Source organism: Sphaeramia orbicularis, chromosome 14 (genome assembly GCF_902148855.1).
Source record: "Sphaeramia orbicularis chromosome 14, fSphaOr1.1, whole genome shotgun sequence".
NCBI classification, from domain to species: domain Eukaryota; kingdom Metazoa; phylum Chordata; class Actinopteri; order Kurtiformes; family Apogonidae; genus Sphaeramia; species Sphaeramia orbicularis.
The window spans coordinates 16,449,655-16,476,712 of NC_043970.1; the positions used below are offsets into that span (position 1 = coordinate 16,449,655).

General features: G+C 37.2%; 1 protein-coding gene across 1 annotated transcript in view; it reads right to left on the reverse strand.

Annotated features, from left to right (window-relative positions):
- kirrel3a (kirre like nephrin family adhesion molecule 3a) overlaps positions 1–27,058 on the reverse strand; it is a 520,880-nt gene that overhangs the window by 274,883 nt on the left and 218,939 nt on the right. Inside the window, exon 3 of the mRNA XM_030154510.1 lies at positions 14,550–14,699. Coding sequence (XP_030010370.1) covers positions 14,550–14,699 — 150 coding nt within the window. The remainder of the gene's footprint in view (positions 1–14,549; positions 14,700–27,058) is intronic.

Genomic DNA, 27,058 nt, shown 5'->3' on the forward strand with positions numbered 1-27,058 from the left:
TTATTTCACGTTGAGTCATTTTGCAGGACTCCCTTCTTCAGACTACCTATTATCTTTAACCTCTGTTACACAGAAAACGAATAAAGAGCCCTTTTGCGATAGTTGCTTCTGTTTATTCAGCAACTTTTCTTATTTATGTTTTTCGCTATAATTGGCACAACTTGAAAATGTATGTGCCTTTTTTTTCCCTTTTTTGCTGCATTAAAAGGCTCCTTATGTCATCCAACTGATATAATAAACCTTGTCTCACATTTAGCTTAATATTCCTGACACTGAAAGTCACAACGACCTGCATCTAAAGCCTCCAGTCTGAAACTAAAACAAATACAAATTAATCACAGTCGAAATCAGGAGGTGCGCACAGAGTCCCTTACAATTAACAGTGGTATAAGAGCACAAGTGGCAGTGATGTTGTGTTTATGATTCAGCATGATGTTATTAACAAGCCAAATAAAGAACAGAGAACTTGTCCGCCACTGACTCAAATTAGCGACTGTTCCCACTTCAGATAGTCGACGCCAGTGAACTTAATTAAACTGCTTACTTTAGATACAGGATGTAACCAGCTTAGGTGCTCTGGAGATTGGGACAAATTTAGCAGCATGAGGAGACCACAGCGAGGCACGCAGTTTTATCGCCAACTTTCTGCCTTTTCCATTTGATTGCATTTGAATGGTGTGTCTAATTCATTTCAAGTTGTTTTCTTATATTATCTGTCTTATATATAAAGGTTTAATGGACATATTTGACTTATATTGTTAATTGCAGTCACTTAAACCTTCTCTAAAACACATAATTTTATTTATTAACACATTTTACAAATGCTGCTTCTAGATATCGCACACACATTTAGTTTTCATTGATTTGATACTTTTGCTAAATGCTTTGATTCAGTTGTATTAATCACATTTTCTATGTATTGAGTTACTTGGTGGTCCCTTCGTTCATTTGGTGAGAAGATGGTGCAGAGGGTGGAGACAGACTTAATGCTCGGGGGGGGGGGGGGGGGGGGGTTGTTCTTTATACCCCATCCCATTTTTTAGGATTCAAGATTGTTGTTTGTTATATGGTCATGATATGAACAGTGAAATGTAACAACTGGCCTTAAGGCTGTGCAATAATGTGTTTAATGTCTTATACAGGGTGTCCCATAAGTCTCCATACATAGGAGACATAATACATTCCATACATATATGGTTCTAACATGTATTTCTTTATATTTCAGATAACCCAAAGAATGCATTTGAATAAAGAGCAACGAATTGAAATCATCCTGATGGCCGGTTCAGCAAGCAGTCGCATGGTTGCAAGCGCTTTTAACAGAAAACATGGGACGAGTATCACACACGACACTGTGGCAAAACTTATTGTCAAGTTCAAAAAAACAGGAAGTGTTTTGGATCAATTTGTTCCCGACAAAATGGCAGTCATATAGAGCATATTATATAAATAAAAATGGTTTATGTCAAGAAACGTTTATTTTTCCTATGTATGGAGACTTATGGGACACCCTGTATCATGTATAGTATACATTTATACATACATGTATTGGTTTGATCAGTTAATATGTATGATCCTCTTTTGTCTCATTTGGTCATGCCTATTGTTTGATTTAACACTTGTTCTTTAAGTTATACCTTTGAGTAGAGTTATGTTTTGTTGACCTCTTCTAGGGATTCTGTAACTTCAGTTTTTTTGTTTGTTTTTACCTCCACCAAGGAGGTTATGTTTTTGTCAGCGCTGGTTTGTTTATCTGTCTGTTTGTGCGCAGGATAGCTCAAAAAGTTATGGACGGATTTGGATGAAAATTTCAGGAACTCGGCTTTGGTCTGTGCTGTCTTTTCTAGAAAAGCACTCATAAAGCGCAGACCTCCACCAAGGCAGATCAGTGGGCCCCCATGGCCCCCCCCACCTCTGATCACCACCAAAATTTAATCATTTGTTCCTTGTGCCAGTATCAACATTTCCTGAAATTTTCATCCAAATTCGGGGCACTGATCTGCCTTGGCGAAGGTCTGCGCTCTCCGAGTGCTTCTAGTTTTTTTCATGCTTTGCATATATATTTTGAAGAGAACAAAACTGTTTTTTTCCAACTCTGAGCACAATGTCCTGCATGTAACTGCTTGGTCCTAGAAGTACACATGGTCATCATGTAAACACCATTTATTTGTATATTTGTAGTTAAGACTAACATTTTCATGTAAAACAAAGACACTTTTTTAACAAAAATGAGAGTAATTACAGATGCACTGATTCTGCATCAGTGCTGAAACAAATGCTCAGATCACTATTTTCTATTGTTCTCATTTTCTTTTTTATTCTCCTTGTGTGTTCCAGGAAAACAAAGACATCTTCATAATCAAAAAAATTAATAAAAATAATTATTTTTGTTTTTTAACTTCTTCAGCCCTTCACAGCTGAAGGAGCACAAACCCAAATGCTCACATTTATGTGAAAACCTTCAATAAAACAACAAATAAACACTGGCCACCGCCATCTGCCACTGCAGTGTCTAAAGCTGGTTTTCCATCGCTGACATGTGACAACACATACAGAATGTGATATTTAATCATATGCACAGTGCTGCTGTCATGTTGGTTCACACATAGACAATTCTGTTATAATATCTTAAGTGTTCAGACTAAGAAGCAGCAAAAGCAAATATACTTTATTAAAGTAATTTACCACTTTCTTTTTTTGTTTAACTTAAATAACTAGTGGTTTGCCTGCTGTGTGAAAAAAATACACTTCTAACTTCTGAAAAGTACAAGGTAGCCACATACCAAAACACAATGTTTGTATTCAGTTGTTGCACCTAGTGAAAAAGCCAATCCTAAGGGAGTGTGTTTGGCAGAAAAACACAGGTGGTCCACAGTGGGAGAAGGTCTAACATCTATGTACAAGTGAAAAAGTATTGTTATCAGGCCAAACACGTGCCGCTGAAATTCACCTTCTCACAACAAAGCAGGGTGTTAGAGCTGAGCAGCCTGTGTGGTAGTCCCTTTGGCTGGAATCTGAATCTAACCTGTGCTTTTTGAGGGGAATAGAGAACAGCAGAGATCGAATAGATGCATGAGGGATCAAACTTCAGATGCTTTCATCCACACCGCGCTAGACCTTCTCGTACTTAATGCAAGTCACAGCGCCACACTTGCAACATCTGAACATAATAAGATAACAAAAGGGCTGTGCTGATCGGTGGAAGGATGTAACTGAGTACTTCTACTCGACTACTGTGACGTTCTTGGTTTCACCTGAGTGTTCACATTTCATGCAACTTTAGACTCCTATTCCACTACATCTCAGAGGTGAACATTGTACGTCTGACTCCACTACATATGTCTGACAGCTTTAGTTTCTTTTCAGATTACAGTTTTTCCACCCTCTTCCTGTTAGTCAAAACCACATATCTCCAACTATGTTGGTTTAGAACGTATGTGACTACTGAAGGGTTGGGTTCAGTGTAAAATCTTTAACCCATTTAAACCCTCTTGGATTCACTGGAAAATGTCACAATGCTGAAAACAGGCCTTTTCTGAGCTCATGAAAGTCAGGTGGTTCAGATTTTCATATATGACGGGATTATAGAACATGATGCATTGTTGTATATTAACCCTGCAAAGCCTGAACCATTAAATCATTGACAGAAAATTCCAGTTCTTTGAAACTGGAGCCTTTATCGGTCCTTCTGAACAACCCCTCATTTTTTTTAAAAATATCAATTTCCATGTATGAGTTTCAATTTTGTATCATATTTGATACATCAGGTCTAAATGCTCAAATTTTATTATTTTTGAAAAAAAAAACCAAAAACATAATATAATACAAACTTGTCTAATTGGTAATTGGTAATTCCTTTTCAAAACTGGCAAAGTTCTGCCTCCTTCCTCATTAATGACAATTTTGTAGTGTCACTGGAAAGGCCTCTGGTGAACAAATTCCTTCCCCCCGGTGGATTATCCATGTATTGCATGTATCTAATTGTATACATCAGGTTTTTCAAGCAACAAAATATCACATCGATCATGTAGAGGGCTTCAAAACTCGTGTATCAAATATGATACGTTTGGCGTTATAGGGTTAAACTACCAACACTATATAAAGTGCAAATGACCAAATCCCTAAACATCAGCAGCATTTAAGATAAAAAAAAAAAAAAAACATTGATGCTGTCGTAATATAAATAGAAATAACATGTAGTCATGTTGTTAGGGACCATTTAATGTACTTTTAATTAAATAAGGTTAGTTGTAGTGACATATTTTCAGAGTGTGGTACTAATACTTTTTTAAGGAAATTTTCTAGATACTTCTTAAACCCTTGATGAATGGTTGTACTGTTAAACTGCACAGCTCAGTGAGACAGTCCCTCAAACAAAGCTTCCCAGACAGGAGGAGGGAGGGTTAAATGAACATATGAGAAGTTTAATCTTCATGTCAGAGCAGCAAGCAAGAAGATGCTCATTGCTAGTCTGTCTGCAAACTCACAAACTTTTCATCTCTAAACTTCTTGCTGCTGAGCTTTAGCAACAACCTCACACTTCAGAACAAAAGTAAGTAATGCTTCTTTCAGTATTAGATGAGGCTGTCTCATACATCTCTTCAATGTCAAGAGCCTGCGTCACTGCCAGAGAGCTGCAAAAAGACAAAATACTGAGCAAAAAGGGTTTCAGAGACACTCTGTGTCTATGCTCAGCATAAATTCCCTGTAATAAAACCCACTCTTTGCCTGTTGAAGCATAAGTATATTGTCTATAGGGAATGGATGAACTATAGTCGCAGGTTTATCACCAATCATGTAAACTAATCCAATTATAATTCACATTGTTTGTCCAGTTAAATATAACTCCCTTTACTGTCAACGTCTGAACAAACTTTGTGTCCAATGCACCGCTGTACCTTTGGATTTTCAAACAAAGTGAAGAGTAAAAACAAAACCTCTCCTGGTAGAAAAACTGTGTAAACTATCCACAACACAATGAGACGTCTCCTGTGTTTGTGACGACCGCACACAAGGCATCTGAGAAAACACAGAAGGAAAACATCATGCTGCCATTTAAAGTGAATTAGCCTACAGGCTACAAGCTAATTAGCTCGTCTTTGAGAGCTGTCGCAGCTTAATATGGTTTTCCCAGCTTGGCCTCATTTGTTGTGCGCTTCTGTCGCTCTGTTGTCATGCACACTTTGATAAGACAGCAGGTGAAAAACACATGTAATATATAGAACACTGTTAAAATAAACTGGGTGGTGTCAAAAGGCTGTTGTCACTTTGCAGTTGTTTTTAAAAATGTGTCATGTACTGTAAAAGGACATGGCACCCACAGTTCACACATATTAGGCAGAGCTTGACAATACAAAATAAAACTTTGATGAACATGATTGAATTCTGTTTAACTGCACCACATAAAGTTTCAATTAAACCTGGAATGTGTTGTTTTTAATGGCTTTGCATTGTTACAATCTGGTTCCTTACGTCTCTGTTTTTTTTTCCAGAAATGCTGCCAATAATTTGTGACCAGTATTTTTGTATTTACTGGTAGATCGATTCCTTCACTATAAACTGTTTTCTCTAACAGTTTCTATTCCATCCTCCTGTCAGAGGCCACATCGTGCCTCTTTTTGCTGATTCTTGCTGATTCTTGCCAGTTCTTGTAGCTGCATGAGTAGAATCATCGCTTTTGGCCGCTACAGAGGCATCGTATAGGAAGACAATAGACAGAACACAAGAAAAAACAGCTGGTTGAAAGTCCAAGCCTGGTTTTATGTTACCTTTTGTCGATACAAGTGAGAAAAAAAAAAAAAAAAGCACTTTTGTTTGAGTTAATTTACAGTTTGCTGTCTGCTTAGAAAAACAAAAGTCTGGATCTGTTCCATAGTGAAGTGCAAAGGCTCCTGTTCTTCTCGCTTTAACATCGTAATAGGGATGAGTCATATTGGACTGCACTGGTAGTTGCTTCATCTATTTTTAATGTATTGGATTGTTGAGGATCCGCAGATATTTGTACTGCACCTGCCTCAGTGATGGAGAATGCACATCCCTAATAGGCGGAAATCTCAGGGGAAATGAAGGACGAGACCCACCGTCTAGGGAAAAGTCTACCCCCCCCCCCATTCCAATATCTCCCTGTAAAAACAATTATGTAATTTAAATTAGACTAAGAATACTGAATGGACACACTTCGTAGTAACTGGTTATTGCAGCTGTTTCAATGCAAATCAATGAGAGGAGCTGAAAATACAGGGTGGTGGTGGCTCGTAGACTTCTGGAGTCCCCCATAAGACTTACTGTTGAGAAAATGCCAGGTTAAGTGTCCCCCTAAATTTGATATCATATTATCACCCCTGGATGAACAGAGCTATTTAGATGCACTGCCTGGGATCACATTAGCATAAAATTCTCCTGAACTATTTCTCTCCTTTTCATTAATTGCAAAAACAGCTGAGGTGAGAAGAATTTGGTAGAATACACCCACACAGTACCACGCCAGGAAAAACAAGGCGTGCTTTGTGTGAGTTTAAAAAGACAGAGGAAAAGCGAATGCCCGATGGAAATGTTGAATGTATTTTTTTTTATTGGTTTTCTCACCGGCCTTGATACAGCCGCTGTGAGAGTAAAAGAGCTTATCGACAAGACTCAAAATGCAATTGAGTGGATACACTTCGACTCCGGACCATATCATTCGCAAAAGGAGCTTAAACCTCATTCATTTCTTTGAAACACACTTCTACTTCAGAGATTTCTCAAATGCTACAGTATGGAGAAGTTCATTTTCTTAGCCAAGAATTTTACATGTGCACATACAGTATAATTATGCATGGCTGCTTTTGTAAAAGGTAGAAGACACCTGACCCACTTTTGAAAAACTTTACATGAGTATGCAACCCCAGCATACCTGAAGTGCCTGCATAAAGAACTGAAATAAAACTATACTTTTAACTTTCTTTGCAGAAAAAAAGGAAGCTAGTGTTTAGAATACCGCTCATAATTATAATAATACAAACAAAAACAGCCTTGGAAAATACCTCTCTTCAACAGTAAGTCATTTAGTATAAAAAAAACTTTAACAGACCAGGTATTTCTTTTATTAGTGACCTTTAACAAACTATCAAAACCTAATTATGATGATAAATGAAAAATGTTCATAGCAGCTGCAGCTAATATGTATAATGACATAATACCACTGTATTTTCATGCCGGCTCATGTAGTAAAAACTGATTCATGTTAGAATATATAGGTCATAATAACTCATGGAATATTTTGTTTGTTTTTTTTTTTTAAACATCCAGTGAAAGATGATTCCTGCTGCACTCAATTAAATTTCTGGTGCTTTGATGGAATTAGTCTGTTTTTTTTTTTTGTACATCAGTCTTTTAGCTTCTTAGTCTCATAAACACCCTTTAAGGAATGAGTGTGGCAGATTAAGAGCAGAGGAACAAACAGTGTGATACTCACATTCATGTTTAACATGAACATTCAGCTGGTGCTGTTGGCATTTTACAGCAGCTTTTAGTTTTTAGTCTAAAGTTCATGATTTGAGTATGTTCTCAGGTGTTGATCCAGATCATGGAATCAAACAACAATAGATGGAAGTAATTCATGTAATTCAAATATATATACAGGGTGGGGAAGCAAAATTTACAATGAACATTTAGTTGTTTTTTCTCAGCATGCACTACGTCAATTGTTTTGAAACCAAACATGTATTGATGCCATAATCATACCTAACACTATTATCCATACCTTTTCAGAAACTTTTGCCCATATGAGTAATCAGGAAAGCAAATGTCAAAGAGTGTGTGATTTGCTGAATGCACTCGTCACACCAAAGGAGATTTCAAAAATAGTTGGAGTGTCCATAAAGACTGTTTATAATGGAAAGAAGAGAATGACTATGAGCAAAACTATTACGAAAAAGTCTGGAAGATACTATTAAAGAAGAATGGGAGAAGTTGTCACCTGAATATTTGAGGAACACTTGCGCAAGTTTCAGGAAGCGTGTGAAGGCAGTTATTGAGAAAGAAGGACACATACTGTAGAATAAAAACATTTTCTATTATGTACATTTTCTTGTGGCAAATAAATTCTCATGACTTTCAATAAACTAATTGGTCATACACTGTCTTTCAATCCCAGCCTCAAAATATTGTAAATTTTGCTTCCCCACCCTGTATATATATATCTTTTATTTAACCAGGTAAAAAAGCCTCATTGAGATTGCAACTCTCTTTTTCAAGAGTGACCTGGCCAACAAAAGCAGCATAATACACAGCTTCTGACAAGACAAGACATGGTCAAGGCATAAAAAAAAAACAAACAAAAAAAACAACTTACAATCGATAGTAACAAAACAATCATTTGTGCAAGTTTAAAAACAGTTACCCAAACCAAGCTCATTGATTTCATATTCCTTTAAAATAGCTTTAAATTCACCTATAGTAACAAGTTCAGATAAATTTAGGTTGTTTTGCAGGGCGTTCCATGCAGAGGGGGCAGCATATTGAAATGCAGTCTTACACAACTCTGACTGGTTCCACATGATGAAGGGCTAAAAGCAGGTGAATATCTGATACCACCAAGTAGAGGTAGATCGATATACTGGCTGGCTGATATATCGGGCCAATATATTGATTTTTTTCAATATCGGCCATCTGCCTTAATTTTCTTTTGAAAGCTGATATTTGATCAGTAGTAAAAATGTTATAAGATATTTGATCAGGCACCTGTGTGGGCAGCACTTGAAGTTGAATAAATGTTAAAAGAGTACTATGTGTATTATATTGCTGCATACAAATGTTAATTATTTTACCGTTTCAAATATTTTATGGTCAATGTGCTTAAAAAAAAAAAAAAAAAAAAAAAATCAGCCTTAAATATCGGCCTCAAAAATCAGCTGTAGATATCCGCCATTAGCTGACCAAATTTGAAAAAAACAGCATCAGCCTTAGAAAAAGCCATATCGGTGGACCTCTACCACAAAGATAGATTGAAGTTAAGTATTAGAACGAGGATGTGACATGTTGCCATACATTTCTTTGTTCATCTGAAGTTTAATGCTCCCTCGAACAATGCACTGGCCTCCTCAGCCTCTGAAAGCCCATTAAAAACTGGAATGGCCTCTGGCTCCAATAGGCTGTTTTGCTCTTTGGACAAATGGGCATAGAGAGGCTGCCTTTACCTCAGCTGACGGTGAAAACATTTGTTGTGTGTGTGTGTACTTGTGTATAAGGTGTATATGTATATGTGTCCATATACAGTTATATATATATATGTATGAGCCGTGAAGGCTTTCTGAGGATCTAATTAGCTTTGGGGTTCTCCCATGTGGATCAGGGACCTGCTCCAACTCATGCTTTATTCAAAAGGCCTCATTCTCTCCAAGGCCACATAGATTAGCCTGTCACACTAAAACAAGGGTCAACGGTCACAGGTCCGTGCTCATAGGTCATCCTCATCCCAGTGGCGAGTCACTGAAGCCCAGAGCTCATGTTAATGCTCTCTACCTCTGTCTGAGTTGTGATGGATGTTATTCAGTGGCTGCAAATAGAATACTTTTAACAGAGGCAGGGTATTTTTGTCTCTACCTCTGTAGGTTTTGTTTTTTTTTTTTTAACATAAATATGACACTTTTATGAAAGGGACACCTCTGGAAATGCCTCTTTAAGAGATAAATAATGTAATGAGAGATAAAATTCATAGTTTGTGTCTAAACCCATTATACGCATGAAAAGACTGAACTTTCTAGTGCTGTAATGTCGAGTGCATTATGTTGTTTTTCATCAATTTTGAGCTCAGGTTTTGTCTTTTTTTGGAACTGTAGATTGCTAACTTGCATAAAGGGCGACATGACTTTTACAAATGAGAAAACAAGATTATATTTACACCTTGTATCTACATTCAGTAATACCGTTTACATCCAAGGTGAATACTCCATGTGACTATTTACAGCCATCAGACATTCACTTCAGGTGATGATTGAAATAATATGTAATGTTGCAGCTTTTTGTCACAAAATCAAAATGTGTGCTAGAACATTGTCCACTGTTGTTTTGAGTGGAAATATAAGAAATAAAAACACAGCTATTGTTAAGAGAGCCTTCATTTTGAAATTAGCGGCCTGTATATTCACTCCAGGCTTGATTTCTCTCTGAAACCGCTGCAAAAGGAACAAATCGGTACTCATGAATGTGCCATGTAGTAAATATCAAGCTTTTTATCCGAGTTTCCACATAGTATAATGTGTAATGAGCATGGTCGGTCCTGATAAGATCAAATTGTGCACCATTTGCCCAATTACAGTTTCAAAAACACTTTCCTATTGATTCTGCAGCTTCTCGGGTATAATACGACACATTTCACTTAATTTATTAACAGCGTTGCCTCACTGTTGGAAAAATGCCAGCATCTTCATGTGCAGCCTTGTTTCCCCATGCAGGCCAATTTGACTGGGATTAAATGTCAAGCTAATGTCTGAATGATTTGTCTCCTTCACATCCTAGTAGGTGGAAAAAATCTAAACAAATGGTACCCCTCTTATCTATAATTAATCATTTTAATGGACCCCAATTGCCAACGTCTTAACTCCACCCCTCCGCCTTCCTTTGCTCTCCCCATTAAGTAACCATCGTAACATTAGTCGGTATATCTGCAACTAATGAGGGAGTTTTGAGCCGGTTGGTTGGATAATGAACTGATACCTTTGGAATATATCATGCTTTAAATAAGGCGGGGATGAATCGATAATGGTAATCAGTGTTCTCTTTGCTTGCCCACAGGCTGCTGCTTGCACACGCAAAGCCTCTTTTTGTGAATCAGAGAGCTCTGATCGATTAGGGACCAAAGGACAAGCTGATGGAAAACACAGAGCCGCAGAGATTTGGACATTATAAGATTAGCATTTGATTTAAACACACATCTCGGTCTTGTCTGTATGATCTATGTATGATGTTCGGTTATTTTACATGTCTCTAACAGTGGTGCAGGAAAGTACTCATGCACTGAAGTATCACAATATTACAACCTCTGACACTGTATCAATTCTCAAAAGCACTCTATTGATTTTTTTTTTTTGTTTTTAATATCCTAAAGGATCCTGCTAGTGCTTTAATTTAAAGTCTTTGAGTCCTCAGGTAACAGTTAGCAGAGTGTTCTTTACTTTTGCGTATTTACATATATCCTGTGAAAAACAAGGATCAACAGAGGCCACATCTCCTACAAAGCCTAGACTGTTCTAACTGTTCAGTTTAACCTGTGGGACAATGACCCATAATGACCCAGTGGTGATCCATGACTGCCAGTTGGACAATAGGTACTGTATGTTACACTGGAAATCAGTGATCAATGGTTAAAAATGACCAGAGTGCAGGTGAGTCATCAAAAATGTACTTTATCGTTTTCAATAAAAGGACAAATAGTAGTCATTACTCATGTTTGGTTCACATAATAGTGCATCTTTAAAAATTAACAATATTTGCATATTCAAGATTCCATATTGGTGACATGCTGCTATATTATAATCATAAAAAGGATGGCATGGCGGTGCAGCGGTTAGCGCTGTCAGCCCACAGCAAGACCCTGATCCTAAGGGCGAAGACACACCAACCCGACTGCTGATCGTCGCCAGAAAAGGTAGCCCAACCGATCAGTCGGCTCCCATCTCCCCAACACGGTCAAAAAAGTATGAAGAACACACCAAATCGACTACTGATTTGTGCGTACATTCTGCGCTTGCGCAAGACGTAAAACGGGAAAATCAAGGAACATCTCTAAACACAGAGCCATCAGTCATTGTTGTCAGCAGAGAGTGTTGAGTCGTCCAGAAGGGTGGTTGTTGTTGTTGTACTTGTTGAACAGAAGGTTAGTAATAAGAAGATACTGGCGTTGTCAGCTCTAGGGCTTCTTCTAGTGGAAGAAGAAAGATGTTGCAGGCAAAAACTGAGGAGAAATCGCACTATGCTAACAATGCTAACAGTGTTCACTTCATTGAATGAATGAAGTCCATTGTCAACACCGTCTGGCACTCATTCAGATACGATATGAGCAGTGAATGGACTATTATAGAAGACAGTAATAGTGTGAAGTACCTTGGCATAGCTGGATTCACATGGAAACTTCTCGTTCACTGATTCACTGGTCAAAGGCTATCCCTCCACCAATCAGATTGGTCCGACTGAACGACGAGTAGTGGCTGATTACACATGTTGGATCGGCTGAAAAGACTGCCGACAGCATTAATGACGGCCGATCAATCAAAACATACCAATTAGACTCATGTCACCGACCTCGCCAGACTGCCCAACGACATCCGACTGCCGAAAATCGGGTTGGTGTGTCTTTGCGTTAACCCTGGTTCAATACCAGCCTGGGTTTGCATGTTCTCACCATGTCTGCAGTGGTACTCCAACTTCCTTTCATCCAGGTCATGCCTATTGTTCTAGGTGTGAATGTTACACTAAATGGTTGTTCTTCTGTACAGGGTGGGGAAGCAAAATTTACTATGAACATTTAGTTGTTTTTCCTCAGCTGGCACTACGTCAGTTGTTTTGAAACCAAACATATATTGATGTCATAATCATACCTAACACTATTATCCATACCTTTTCAGAAACTTTGCCCATAGGAGTAATCAGGAAAGCAAACATCAAAGAGTGTGTGATTTGCTGAATGCACTCGTCACACCAAAGGAGATTTCAAAAATAATTGGAGTGTCCATAAAGACTGTTTATAATGTAAAGAAGAGAATGACTATGAGCAAAACTATTACGAGAAAGTCTGGAAGATACTATTGAAGAATGGGAGAAGTTGGCACCCCAATATTTGAGGAACACTTGCCCAAGTTTCAGGAAGTGTGTGAAGGCAGTTATTGAGAAAGAAGGAGGACACATAGAATAAAAACATTTTCTATTATGTAAATTTTCTTGTGGCAAATAAATTCTCATGACTTTCAATAAACTAATTGGTCATACACTGACTTTCAATTCCTGCCTCAAAATATTGTAAATTTTGCTTCCCCACCCTGTATATATCAGGAAACACATCTAGGATATACACCGTCTTTGCCCATTGGTACCTGATATAAGCTCGGGCACCCCCATGACCCTCATCAAGACTCACTGGTTTGGAAAATCAATGAGCGAATAACAAAAATAACAATACATTAGTTCTGTAATGTGCTTCTCACCTGCCAACTAGATTTTAAACCTAAAACAATGGACTAGCTAATAGCTGAAGTTTCCGTCATATAAAATCACATTATGGTCAGAAAATAAAGTGAAATAAAATTCGCAATCACTGCTTCATAATGCAACCTATTTTTGCTCTTCTTCGGCTTGTTCAGTAAAGGTTAGCAGTAATGAACTACTTGTACTGTCGGATCTGTTAGGTTAAGTGTTAAGTGTTAAGTGTTAGCTAAGCGCTGCAAACTCTGTCGCAATTAATGTTAGCTTGTTTTCGATATTTGCCCTTTTAAGTGCTTCTCTTTTGAGTTGTGCTCTGTTGTTTGACAATTGGCTTCATTGTGCTGTTAACTGACATGTTGCTGGTTACGTGGATGTATAGACATCCACATAGCATTACCGTGGCAACACAGGCTAAAGAGGCTACGGTGCCTCTCACAGAAAATATTCATATTCCACTCTGAAAGTATTAAAGTGGCTATGAAACAGTGACAAATATTTTGGTGGTTTATTTTTATTTGTGTCATAGGTCAGACAAGGAACTGCAATAAACCTTGGTATTCGCTTAGATGTATTAGAAAACTGGATTGTATTTCATTTTATCAGCAGCAGGATGCAGCCACTCTCTGCTGTTAGCGTGTTCACCTGCCCATTATGTTTAATTTCTCTTAAATACAGACAGAAATAACAACAATTTAGCCATAATATTGAGTTTATTACTTTCTGTATGGGAGCTACCGGGAAATTTTTAAAGCAATTCACGAGCAGGAATGAGACACAAAGCTAATTAGCATAAACTGATATAAACACATGGCTAATCTGCATAAGGTCAGGTTAGACTGCGATCGCTGTTTTTATGAGGTTGACATACCAGCCAAAAGCTTTTATTTCATTGTTATATACAAATAAAATAACCACTGTGATATTATTTGTTGTTTCATGTCACATTTCAAGTAGACCTAGGTTAAAAGACGGGGCAGCTCTGCGGTGGTCTGGGACACAGTTCCATAGTTGAACCCAGCAGAATAAAAGTTTTGGCTTTTTTTTTACATTAAATAATTGTCTTGATTGGAAATGTCATGATGCAACAATTTTTACAGATATATTTTTTATTTTTATTTTTAATGGAATATTATTTGCAGCAGACAGCTTTTTTTGTTTGTTTGTTTTTAGTAAAGCTGTATAACTCTTGTCCCCTACAGAGGACAAAAATGCATTGCTTGGTCTCAGGAAGATATGCAAGGGGGAAAAGGGGCAGAAGGCCTGATCTCCCATTGTCTGGAGATGTGTGTGTGGGGGGGGTGGGGGGGGTGGAGCTGAGGACAGTGGCTGGAAAAGAGATAGTGTTGAGTGATGCGAGAAGTGTAAAGACTTACCCAGAACAGTGAGACGGGCAGGTCGTGATCTAATCGCCGCCTGGATCGCCTGACACTCAAAGAAAGCATCGTCTTGTATCTCTGTTCTCTGGATCAGGAGGTGATATTCTCCTTTACTGTGGTCTCCAACAATGTCATATCGTGGATAGCCTGCAGCACAATTAGAGAAACACAATGGGTGTCTGGTTGCTCATGTAACACATCTGTTTCTGTCAGGGTCTTTTCATTCACAGTTTACACTGGCTTTTTTGATGATATGAAAGCGTACAAAGTGAATAAAGCATTGCATTTTCCTTTCAGGAATAAACCCACTGCGCATTTTGCAGCCTGCCTTTTGTCTTTCCTTACTGGGAGATGGCTGTGGAAGGACATGGTTATTGAAGATTGGAGTTCACATCCTGATTCCTGTGAGTTTTAAGGCTTAGAAAATAAAATGAAATACATTATGAGTCACTTTTTTTCATATCTTTTGGGATGTTTTCTGTATTAAACCAAACCTTTGTAAAATTACATATAAATATAATTACAGATAGACAGGATTCCAAAGTACTGTCAGTATTTAAATGATTATAACACATGTCTAGAAATGTGAATGTTTGTAGAAACACATGGCAACATTTTATTCTGGCGCAAGGGAGGATATTTTGTTACATGTACTGGTGGTGTTGGGCTTATTGGTGTAAAAAATAATTAAATTTGCCTCTGTGAATTATTTTGAGTCACGCTGAAGGTAATCAGATCATGTTCTGACGATGTATCCTAATGTAGAATAAGTCTAAATTTCTCTTTTATGTAGCCAAAAAGACACATCTGACTGGTCAAATGTGTCCAAACCGCGCTGCAAAATCCTATAAACCACTGACAACCATGATATTTTCATTGCCAAGCCAAGTCGAACTAACCAGAGGGCTTGTTTTCTTCCTGGTATTCTTATGTTTGTACTCAGGACCTCTTTCAGAAGCATTTTTAGTACACATGCGTTGGTATCCACTGTGTAAAACCCATAAAGCCCCCGAGGGCAATTTTGTTGGGATTATTGCTATATTGCTTCCACTTCTGTAATTGGTACCCTGATGACATCAGATGCCAAATACTACCCAGAAGCCCCAGTGGCAATGTAATATGTGATTAATTGCATTTTCCTTACAATAAATGAAAAAATAAATTAAAACGAAACGACTAAATGACTTGTAGCAAAAAAAAAATATTGGATTATATCCAGATTTATACTAGTGCTGTGTGTTTAAATAACCCAATTTCTTTCATTCTTTTTTTTTTTTTTTCATGTGGCGTCATGTGATACTACAGAGAATAGCCTACATATGCACACCCCAATACACATTTTATTCCAGCACAGAGTTAAGTGGATTTAATTTTTAAAGAATACATTTTGTACCAGTTCTGTGGCAAATAAGAGGTGGTAGTAGGAATGTGGAGATAAATCCTGTTTTTCTGGCTTCTTCTCTTTCCCAACTCACATGCAGGTGGACTGTTCTGTTTCTGAAAAATCCGAACAAACGGGGACAAAGAACGTCTTTGAAAACTGGATAATCTCTCATCCGTTTCCCAAAGTCCAGTCAATGGATGCAGCACGGAAGGCAGTGTGGTGTGTGTGTGTGTGTGTGTGTGTGTGTGTGTGTGTGTGTGAGACATTTGGAGATGAATGAAAGAAGAGGCAAGAATGGAGGAAGGAGGAGAAGAGGGGATAAGTATGTATGCAGGTCAGCTTGTTGACGGCGAGAGCAAGCTAGAGATGGTGAGGGAGGGGGAGGAGGAGGGGGAGGAGGAGGAGGAGGAGGAGGAGGAGAGAAGGGAGTCCATTAAAGGCAAATGGGCAAAGTAAATAACATTAATGCTTATTGATTCCATCTAAAATACAGCTATTTATTCTACTGACCAACAATCAATGGCTGGGGCACTTTGGAAGTCCCTCACTAACATCGGTCCATAGCAATAACACAGGACTTATGAAAAATGCCCTCTCATTACATTGGAATATAGCACTAATACATCGCTGTGGCTTATTTTTAACGAAATACACATTTCATCATGGGTAAAATCACGGCAAATTCTAATTTGCTGCGTTATTACTGCATATTAGCTTGTTCCATAGCAAGCTGTTCTTACATTTGCATGATTTAAAAGCAAATTCTTTACTAAACTTACTGCAAACAAACCTGGAAAGTTTGCTCAGAGGTGAATGAAACTTTGGACTTTACAGCTGTAGTTAAATTGGTGTTTACTCCTTCAGTGTGGTTCATTAGCCTAGTGACAAGAGACCTATTTGTGCAAAGGCAGGACCAACACCCTGCAGAGAGTTTGATTACATACACACACACAAGACCTAATTTTGGGTAAAAATGCTGATTATGGTGGAAAACTAAAGAACAATTAACACTAAAAAAAAATGTGTTTCACTTGTTAGTGCAGCTGGACACTAACCAAAATAATTTCTCTGATTCTTTAGAATGGCTTTGAACTAGCTAGATGATCCCAGACATGTGAGGTAGTTTGCTGAAAATATCACATATTAAAATATTTGTGGCTGGATACAAAATTGAGTCAGGTGCAAAAAAAAAAAAAAAAAAAAACAGTTTGGGTCTCTACAGTTAGTTTCCTCTTCATGCCAACTGTATACGCAGGGAAATGTTATCCAAACCTCTTGTGAATCAGCTAAAATTAGCATCGATTAATATTAGCTCATATGGCCTGTTTGCGAGTGCTAATTGGTGTGTTTAAACTTTATGCGGAGTTGACATTACTGTTAGCAATTGCAGCTGTATGTGTTAACATTTACTAAGTAGCTGAAATGACTTGGCAGCTTGGAGTTTTCAGGAAATTACTGCTGCCAACATGCCCCTCGCTGTTTTGTTTCCCCTTATCCAAATACGGTCACTTCTGGCTCCGAAAAACAAACAAACAAACAACAAAAACAAGATGGCAAAGTCTGAAATGCAAACTCCAGGCGTCAAAACTGCAGTCTACAAACCAATGGCCAGTGTTTTTCAACCTTGGGGTCAGGACCGCATGTGGGGTCACCTGAAATTTCTAGTAACTGATAAAAAAACAAAAAAAAAAAACTTACTGATAAAAAAATATATGGTGAGTTGAGAGACAATCCCAATCCATAACAGACATGACAAACTGTGAAGCTGAAACTGAAGCACTGTGGTACTGTTTATCTTTCAAATGTTCATTGTGGTCAGTTTCAGATGCTGCAGCTCTTTCATAATTCATAGTTTGAGTTCTTGTTTGTTCAGTATTAATTGTCAGCCTTGTAAATCCAACTTGGACTGACTGTACATATCCTGACCAAAGAAAATCAAATTCTCCCTTTGCGCAGTAATCTACACCTGGCTTTTCTGCCACAAAAGTACATATCTATATTAAACTGAATTATTTGCATGAAGTATTTTTATTTATTTTTCAAGAAATGTCAGAATAAAAAACTGCTAATTGGTTGCAATATATTGATTGTTGAGGTTATATTTTTAACCCTTTCATGCATAGTTGATTTTGTTGGATTTCTGTAAACTGGCTTAGAGTCTGGTTTTGATCAACTCTATATATAAAGTGTCATGAGATAACTTTTTTGTTGTGATCTGGCACTATATAAATAAAATTTGATTGATTGAGCAATTTGATTGGTTTTCCCCTGTAAGTCACTTTGGAAAAAAGCGTCTGCCAAATGCATAAACATAAACATAAACATAGTAGTCACTATAGTGGACAGCTATTCTACAGCTGTTTTCTAGTATATTCATGGGTTTTGTTGTTTTAATTCCATATCAGCCAACACAGTGGACGCTTATGCACCATCCCACACACTGCAATTCATACCATTACTGTAACTTTGCTGTTCTTGATAAACCTGATCTGCACTAACATGTTTGAGTGTAAATCAACTGTTACTTGTTAAGAGCCTGTAATTAACAGTTTTCTTCAACAAAAAGATCTCCATGAAGTGAGTAATAACTAGTATTAGAGTATGTTACAATGTGATAGAACATCAGATTAGCTGCATTAAAAATGTTTTCACACTTTATCACTTTCTGATATTGTGTTTTAAATACAGGTTTCTTTGCTTCTAAAATTAAATGTAGTGTCCAGCTGAGTGGACATTTTTGTAACTTCATAAAAAAAAAAAATAGGTTCAGTAAAAAATTTTCAATCACATTGTGTTTTTTCATGCCTAAAGAGGAATAAAAACACTCAGTAAAAAAAAAAAATCTTGACTAAGGTTTCATAATTCATGCACCAAAATGTTAAAGTAATCATTCTGAGATCTGGTCAAAGTAAAACAGCAGTGAAATGATGTGAAAATACAAGAGCGTAGTCCAGTGTTTTTCAACCTTGGGGTCGGGAACCCATGTGGGGTTGCCTGGAATTTCATGTAATTGCTAAAAATAAAACTAAAAATTTCTAATAAAAAAATATATGGTGAGTTGAGAGAGATAATCCCACTCCATAAAAGACATGACAACCTCTGAGGCTGAAACTGAAGCACTGTGGTACTGTTTATCTTTCAAATGTTTACTGTGGTCAGTTTCAGATGCTGCAGCTCTTTCATAATTCATAGTTTGAGTTTTTGTTTGTTTAGTATTAATTGTCAGCCTTGTAAATACAAGTTGGACTGACTGTACATATCCTGACCAAGGAAAATAAAATTCTCACTTTGTGCAGTAATCTACACCTGGCTTTTCTGCCTCCGTCCATAATAATATACATTATATAGACTAATTGTCCTCTAAAATTAATGTTTATTTGCAACATAGTATAGCAAAAAAAAAAAAAAAAGTCTGTTTTGAATGTTTTGAATGAACCACTGACATAGATGTTGACTGAATCCACATCTTTTATACAGATTACACTTCCATAAAAGGTAAATTCATTTATATACAGGGAATATTTTAGTCGAATTAAACAATGAAAAGAAATAGAGACCAAAAGATAAGATATGACATAACATCAGATGTGATCTATTTCAGTTAAAGTGTTGTATTATGGAGATCCAGACACTGCTGACTTAAATCAACTGTCAGGCTAGGGTCTGAAATGTAATACCACTGCATGGGAGACGTGGCCAAGGTGATGGGATGTTGATTTGTCAGATGTATCCTAGCTGAGCAGAAAACGACACAACCGAGAAATTCAACACAAGCCCCTCCTGCACCGAAAACCCTATCCGTTTACAGGACATTAAGACCACTGGGGTCCATGTAGATGTGTTAAAAATGTCATCGTGAATGCAGTTTTGTGTTTGTTGTTACTTAATGGAGAAGAATTTTTAAGAACATATATTTGCTAAACTAAGCCAATTTTATGCATCCGGTCTTAGGCAAAGCACAGACTGCACTGAGCATCAATCACACATATAAGCGAAAGTGATTTTTATTAATTATTAGACATTAAACTGTCACTTTAAGCTGAGAGCTATTAAGATGTAAACATAGAGGCTGCCGAATATTAGCTTTGCTGTTAATTGAGTGTCTTGTATTGATTTGTGCTTATGGCAGGTTTGCTGATAAGGAAGGGTGATTTCCCCCCATCTGGGCTATATATCCCTGCTCCTTCTAAATTATTTTATGCTCAGTGGAGACAGAATTTAACCCTACCTCACAGTGATTCCTGTCACTTCACCAATAAACCATACAAAGTGCAGAAAGTGCTGCAGCGAGACAATAAAATTAGAGCACAATTGGACTGTCGGTGCTTGTGTAACAATGTGTGTGATTGGGTCCTGGATGTTCCTGGTTCCGCTGGCCTTGATCCAACACATAGCTTTTCAGAGAGTCACCAAAAGCAAATTTGGTGCATAAAAAAAAAAAAAAAAAAATCCTGCTAATCAAATGAAACAGAAATGAAAAACATTCAGAGCAGTATACTGTTGTATTTTACAGGATGCTGACGTTGTGAAGATGGAAAAGAAGTCTCAGGCTGCAATCGAACGTCTAACCTTGGGGGGGCTGTGGTCGGGGGCTGTATTGAACTGGGATGTCGTCATCACAGTTGTGTCCGTCCGGTTTTTTTACCCCACCCTCCAAAGAGGTATTGTTCTTGGTTCAGTTTGTTTCTTTGTTTGTTAATGTTAACACTCTAACAGCAAAACTACTGGTTGAATTCATACCAAATTGGGTTTATAGATTACCAGTGATGCAGAATAGATATAATTACATTTTGGGAAAAGTAGGTCAAAGTTCCAATTTTAATGAATTTTTTAAAATCTTTTTTCCTCCATTTAATTATAATGGGCAATATTTCAAATGTCTGTAGCAGCAAAACTATTGGTTGAATTCATACCAAATTGGGTTTATATATTACCAGTGACCCAGAATAGATATAGTTACATTTTGGGAAAAGTAAGTCAAAGTTCCAATTTTTAAATCATTTTTTTTTTATCTGTTTTTCCTCCATTTACTTATAATGGGGGGTATTTCAAATATCTGTAGCAGCAAAACTATTGGTTGAATTCATACCAAATTGGGGTTATAGATTACCAGTGATGCAGAATAGATATACTTACATTTTGGGAAAAGTAGGTCAAAGATACAATTTTTAAAGAATTTTTTAAAATCTTTTTTCCCTCCATTTACTTATAATGGGCGATATTTCAAATGTCTGTAGCAGCAAAACCATTGGTTGAATTCATACCAAATTGGGTTTATACATTACCAGTGAACAAGAATAGATGCAGTTACATTTTGGGAAAAGTAAGTCAAAGTTCCAATTTTTCATAATTTTTTTTTTTTTTAATCTTTTTTCCTCCATTTACTTATAATGGGCAATATTTCAAATGTCTGTAGCAACAAACCTATTGGTTTGAATTCATACCAAATTGGGTTTATATATTACCAGTGACCCAGAATAGATATAGTTACATTTTGGGAAAAGTAAGTCAAAGTTCCAATTTTTAATAATTTTTTAAAAATCTGTTTTTCTTCCATTTACTTATAATGGGCGATATTTCAAATGTCTGTAGCAGCAAAACTGTTGGTTGAATTCATACCAAATTGGGGTTATAGATTACCAGTGATGCAGAATAGATATACTTACATTTTGGGAAAAGTAAGTCCAAGTTCCAATTTTTAATGATCTTTTTTTTTTATCTTTTTTTCCTCCATTTACTTATAATGGGCGACATTTCAAATGTCTGTAGCAGCAAAACTATTGGTTCAATTCAAACCAGATTGGGGTAATAGATTACCAGTGACCCAGAGTAGACGTAGTTACATTTTGGGAAAAGTAGGTCAAAGTTAAAATTTTATATATTTTTTTAAATCTATTTTTTTCTCACATTTACTTATAATTTCTATTAAAAAAAAAACATTAATTATGTTTCGATTTATTTCAAACTTGGCACATATATAAAGGCAATTGATATGCTGACATCAGTACACACATAGACATGATGACATCAGCTGGATCGATGCTAAAATAAGCAACAATCCGTGCGAGGGGCGGGGTTTGTTGTGCCTAGCACCACTTGTTTTAGTTTGTTGTACTATTGTATTTAGTGATTGCCTCCTATTAAACAGTGATGTTTAACTTGGGTATTTTGACCTAGCTGAGGTGTAAGACTGATTGATTGACTGATTAATGGTTTATTTTGAATATCAACATTTAAAACCAATTAACAAATCAATATATATATATATATATATATATATATATATATATATATATATATAATATATATATATATATATATATATATATAAAAGAAAACATATTTGAAAAGGAGCGAGATTAAGTTAAACTTATATACTCCCGCCCCCTTACCTTATCTTTTTATTGACCATAAATTCCCATGTCACTTCCCATAAGTAAGCTTAACAAATCTTATACATATCAAAATAAATTCTGACTAACCCTACACAAAACACAAAAATCCTATAGATATCCAAAATAAACTCAACTCACATTGTTGCGTATCAAATTAAACTCTGTCGATTTCATTACTGAATTACACTATTACATTACAATTATTAAGATGCATGGAACAAAAAAGAAAATGTCATTCTTGCACGTTGAGTCAACATTTAACCTTTTGTTCTGATGTACATGTCGACATAAAGACAGGACAAGGCATGAGTGTGAGAGCATTGTGCTGCTTGGATTAGAAAAGAAAAAAAAAAAAAAAAAATTCCAGCTAAACAGTTGTTGAGTTAAAGTTCTGATATTTTTGTTCGGTTCAAGATGACAGTTCTTTGCATGTAACCCAGAGTGTCAAGGTTTACAAACTGTTGTGGTTAATTTAATAACTAAAGTCATTTCAGAAATATCAACCATCTATTCAAGAATTACAATCCACTTGAAATACTAATTATTAGAAGGAAACTTTGGAAAATTGAGTTCATACACCTCATAGAAAAGCAGTGAATTAAGCTTTTTTATAAAATATGAATTTGAGAATTTCTAAAAAGAAACTGATCAGAAGTGTTTGAGGCAGAGAATGAACACAAACATGTTACTCGCCGCAGCCATTCTTCTCAGAGGCTGGTTTGTTATTCCCATACACGCAGATGTTTCGGGTAAAGGCTTCCATATGAGGAAACAAAGCTGGAGGTTAACTTAGTCTGAAATTGTTGAAAAATCTCCGACATGGGGGGGAGGGCAGCAATTGTAAGCCATTTGTAAGAACGTGAACGCTGTCGTCTGGCACAGCAGATGTCACATACAGTCTGAAAATCTACCAAAAAGTCTGGAAGTCTGAAGGAATCCTGGGAGAATACCTCAAGTGCCACAATGCAGCATGGGAGGAGGCTAGGGGAAAACTCTAATGATTACAATATAGCCATACATTAACTTAATTCTTCCAGAAATGACTCACTCTATCACTGAAATACTACAACACGGTAGTTTTCAGAAGTGTTAACAATTTGCGGCGGCCGTTATCTTATTGTACTAATATCGTTTCACATCCAGCGGGCTCATGTATTCTTTCTCTCTGTGCATTTTCATTAGGTATAATAACCTGTTTAAATAGCAGTGCAGTGTTAGAAAGAAGGGCTCTCATCTGTTCAACTGGCAAAAAGGCCAATTACCTTGTCACCTCAGAATAAACACTCATAATTGAAGGAGAGGAGATAAGAAGAGAAAGAGAAGCTTTCCATGACTTTTTTACTCCTTGTCAATTATGTGCAAATAGAATGTAGCATTGTTATATCAGGGGTGTCAAACTCATGTTAGTTCAGGGCCACATTCAGCCCAATATGATCTCAAGTGGGCCGGACCAGTAAAGTAATAACAGTGGAAAAAGTAAAATTACATTATGATAATGTTTATATCTACAAAGTTTCCGTAAAATCTGAAAAACATTAACAAATTGAAATATATTCAGTGCCATGAAAATGCAACACTTGAATGTGTTTTATTGTTCCTGAGCTGCATCATATGTTTAAGTTTCACCTGTATAAGATAATCCCAGACAATTTCTTAACAACCTGAGACGGGTTGAGCTATTGTCATGCTTGAATGAACTTGTCTGCATTCATAAGACTTGTTTTTCTCATTCCTCAGCGATGAACTGCTCAACTTAAGGAATTGTGGTCAGTTAAGGAGTGGTCATGTTCTGTATATACAGGGTGGGGAAGCAAAATTTACAATATTTTGAGGCAGGGATTGAAAGACAGTGTATGACCAATTAGTTTATTGAAAGTCAAGACAATTTATTTGCCACAAGAAAATTTACATAATAGAAAATGTTTTTATTCTGTGTCCTCCTTCTTTCTCAATAACTGCCTTCACACGCTTCCTGAAACTTGCGCAAGTGTTCCTCAAATATTTGGGTGATAACTTCTCCCATTCTTCTTCAACAGTATCTTTCAGACTTTCTCGTAATAGTTTTGCTCATAGTCATTCTCTTCTTTCCATTATAAACAGTCTTTATGGACAAAACGCCCTAAATAGCAGAATCCAGAGGGTTTAGATCTGGGCTAGAAGGCGGCCATAAACATGATTCCCAAAAATTGCTGAAGTTGGATTTGTTGCTGTTGTCAACAAGTGTTTTGGTGTTCTTGTGTAAGATTTAACTTCAAATCATATTTTACTGCATTTCTAACGGTCTTGTTGTCTACCTTAAGTTCAATTGCCATTTTTCTCATGGATTTGGTTGGATCCTTTAGGATTTAGGATTTGAGAGCTTTAATAAAAGCTTTGTACGTTTTTTGTTGCTTCCTCGCACTTCCCAACTTTGTCGTAATAGTTTTGCTCATAGTCATTCTCTTCTTTACATTATAACAGTCTTTATGGACACTCCAACTATTTTGAAATCTCCTTTGGTGTGACGAGTGCATTCAGCAATCACACACTCTTTGATGTTGCTTTCCTGATACTCATATGGGCAAAAGTTTCTGAAAAGGTATGGATACTAGTGTTAGGTATATTATGACATCATAGATGTTTGGTTTCAAAACAAATGACTTAGTGCCAGCTGAGAAAAAACAACTAAATGTTCATTGTAAATTTTGCTTCCCCACCCTGTAAAGCAGCTGAAAAGCATGAAAATCATTTGCAATAACTCAGCGATGCCTAGACTGACACGTGACCAAAGATGCCATGCTATGGGGCTCCTGGAGGGCCGGAATCTCGGCTCGCAGGTGGCACGCCATTTTGGATGCAAAGTGTCCTCCATAGTCAGGATGCAACAGAGGCATGAAGAAACTGGCTCGACTGCAGACAGACCTCGCCCTGGACGAGCACGTGTACCACCCACAGCAAGATCGCTACATTGAGCTGCAGCACCTCCGGGACCGCTTTGTGACTTCTGGTTTTGGGGGTCCTTGAGTTTCTTTCTTTATCCTTATTTTTGTCAACAAATTTGGATGTGATTTTTTAAATTTTACTGGATAGAAATGGCCTAGGATTAATTCCAAAGAGCTTATGGAATAAAAATCCTCATCGTTTAAAAAAAATATAAGAATCTTCAAGTGTTTGCGTTTTCATTGGCACTGTGTATATTTCGGAAAAACAAGGGCAATTTTAAACAATATCCTGCCTCGCTTTATCATTTACACATGCGCGTTACAACTTACACTACAATTACAAATACATAAAACATTTAGGAACAGGCAGAATATTGGTATGATTGCATTTACTTCTCTTAAGACATTTCAAGTTGTTCGTATTTGTTCAGGTTATTCATAGTTTTATAAACATTTCATGCAATTGTACTTTTATTTACACTAAAACAAAGATCAAATCTGCAGTTGTCATTATTTACAGGTTATTATGCTAATATTTCACTGGTCTGAACCAAGTGAGATGTAATTGGTCTGTGTGTGGAACCTGAATTAAAATGATTTTTACACCACTGACTGATAATTTCCTCAGTGTAATTTTTCCATTTCACAAATTCATCCCACGGGCCAGACTGGACCCTTTGGCGGGCCGGATTTGGCCCCTGGGCCACGTGTTTGACACCTGTGGTTTATATCGTGACAGGTGTTCACAAACAAACCCATGTACATGCGTATGACACACAAACATACGTGGAGCCCACACCACACACAACACACACGCTGAGCTCCTGTCCTTTCAATCTATCTCCGCCATGTTCAGTCAGTAGTGATGTTTGGTTAGGCGGTTTGGTGGGTCCCTTGGGGCCCAGTCATTATGACTTTCAGTGACACCAGGGAAAGGCCCTGGAGGGAGATAGAAAAGATGTAATGGTGGAGAATTGTCCTCCGAGGCCCAATTAGGGGAACACTGCCTATGACAAAATGGGAGCGCAGAAAAGAGGCCAAGGCAGACGGTGGTCTTTTGGGGAATGCATCATGTTAACATACTAAAATATGTCTAACATGACAGCGCGCACCTACTGGAGGGATGGCTCTAAGCATTAAAGAACCAGATTAGTGGGAGAGGTTCATTGATTTTACATGGCCCTATGTGATCTAACTGTATGTGTAAGATTACTGCAGCTCAAAGATGTGGAGATACAACAGTGTGTTATTGACCTAACCCTCCACCTAGACAAACATCCTCTTTTACAGAGAGCTGATTGGAGGGCGGCTCTTCCTTGGGCATCTCCAGTCTTCAAAACAGCCTGGGGTAAGATGGAAGGAGGAGCAGAGAGGGAACCACATGTGGATAGGAAAAGAGCAAAACAGGATGAACCATCTGCCAGAGCAGCAGATGTTGTGATAAATTGCATCTTTTAAATGTTGACTTTTTGGTAACCCAGCTGGACATACTGACGAGGAGGTTTTCAGTATTTTTTTATTTTTTTTATGTCAGGAGACTGAGAAGTCTGTTGGTATGTTGTTGGAGGTGTTTTCCCAATGCGTGTTGCAGTCCTAACGCTCTGTTCAACATTGCACAGTATAAGACAACAAACAAGGTGTCATTCAAAATTTTCAACCTAACAAGACAATAAACACTGTGGGGATTTTCTGTGTTGTTGTTGTTGCTGTCTGAACAGAAATAACAGAAATTCCCCCGAAAAAAAAAAACAAACAACGGAGACTGAAATGAATAAAATCATCTGAAAAAAAACTAGGAACTTGTGA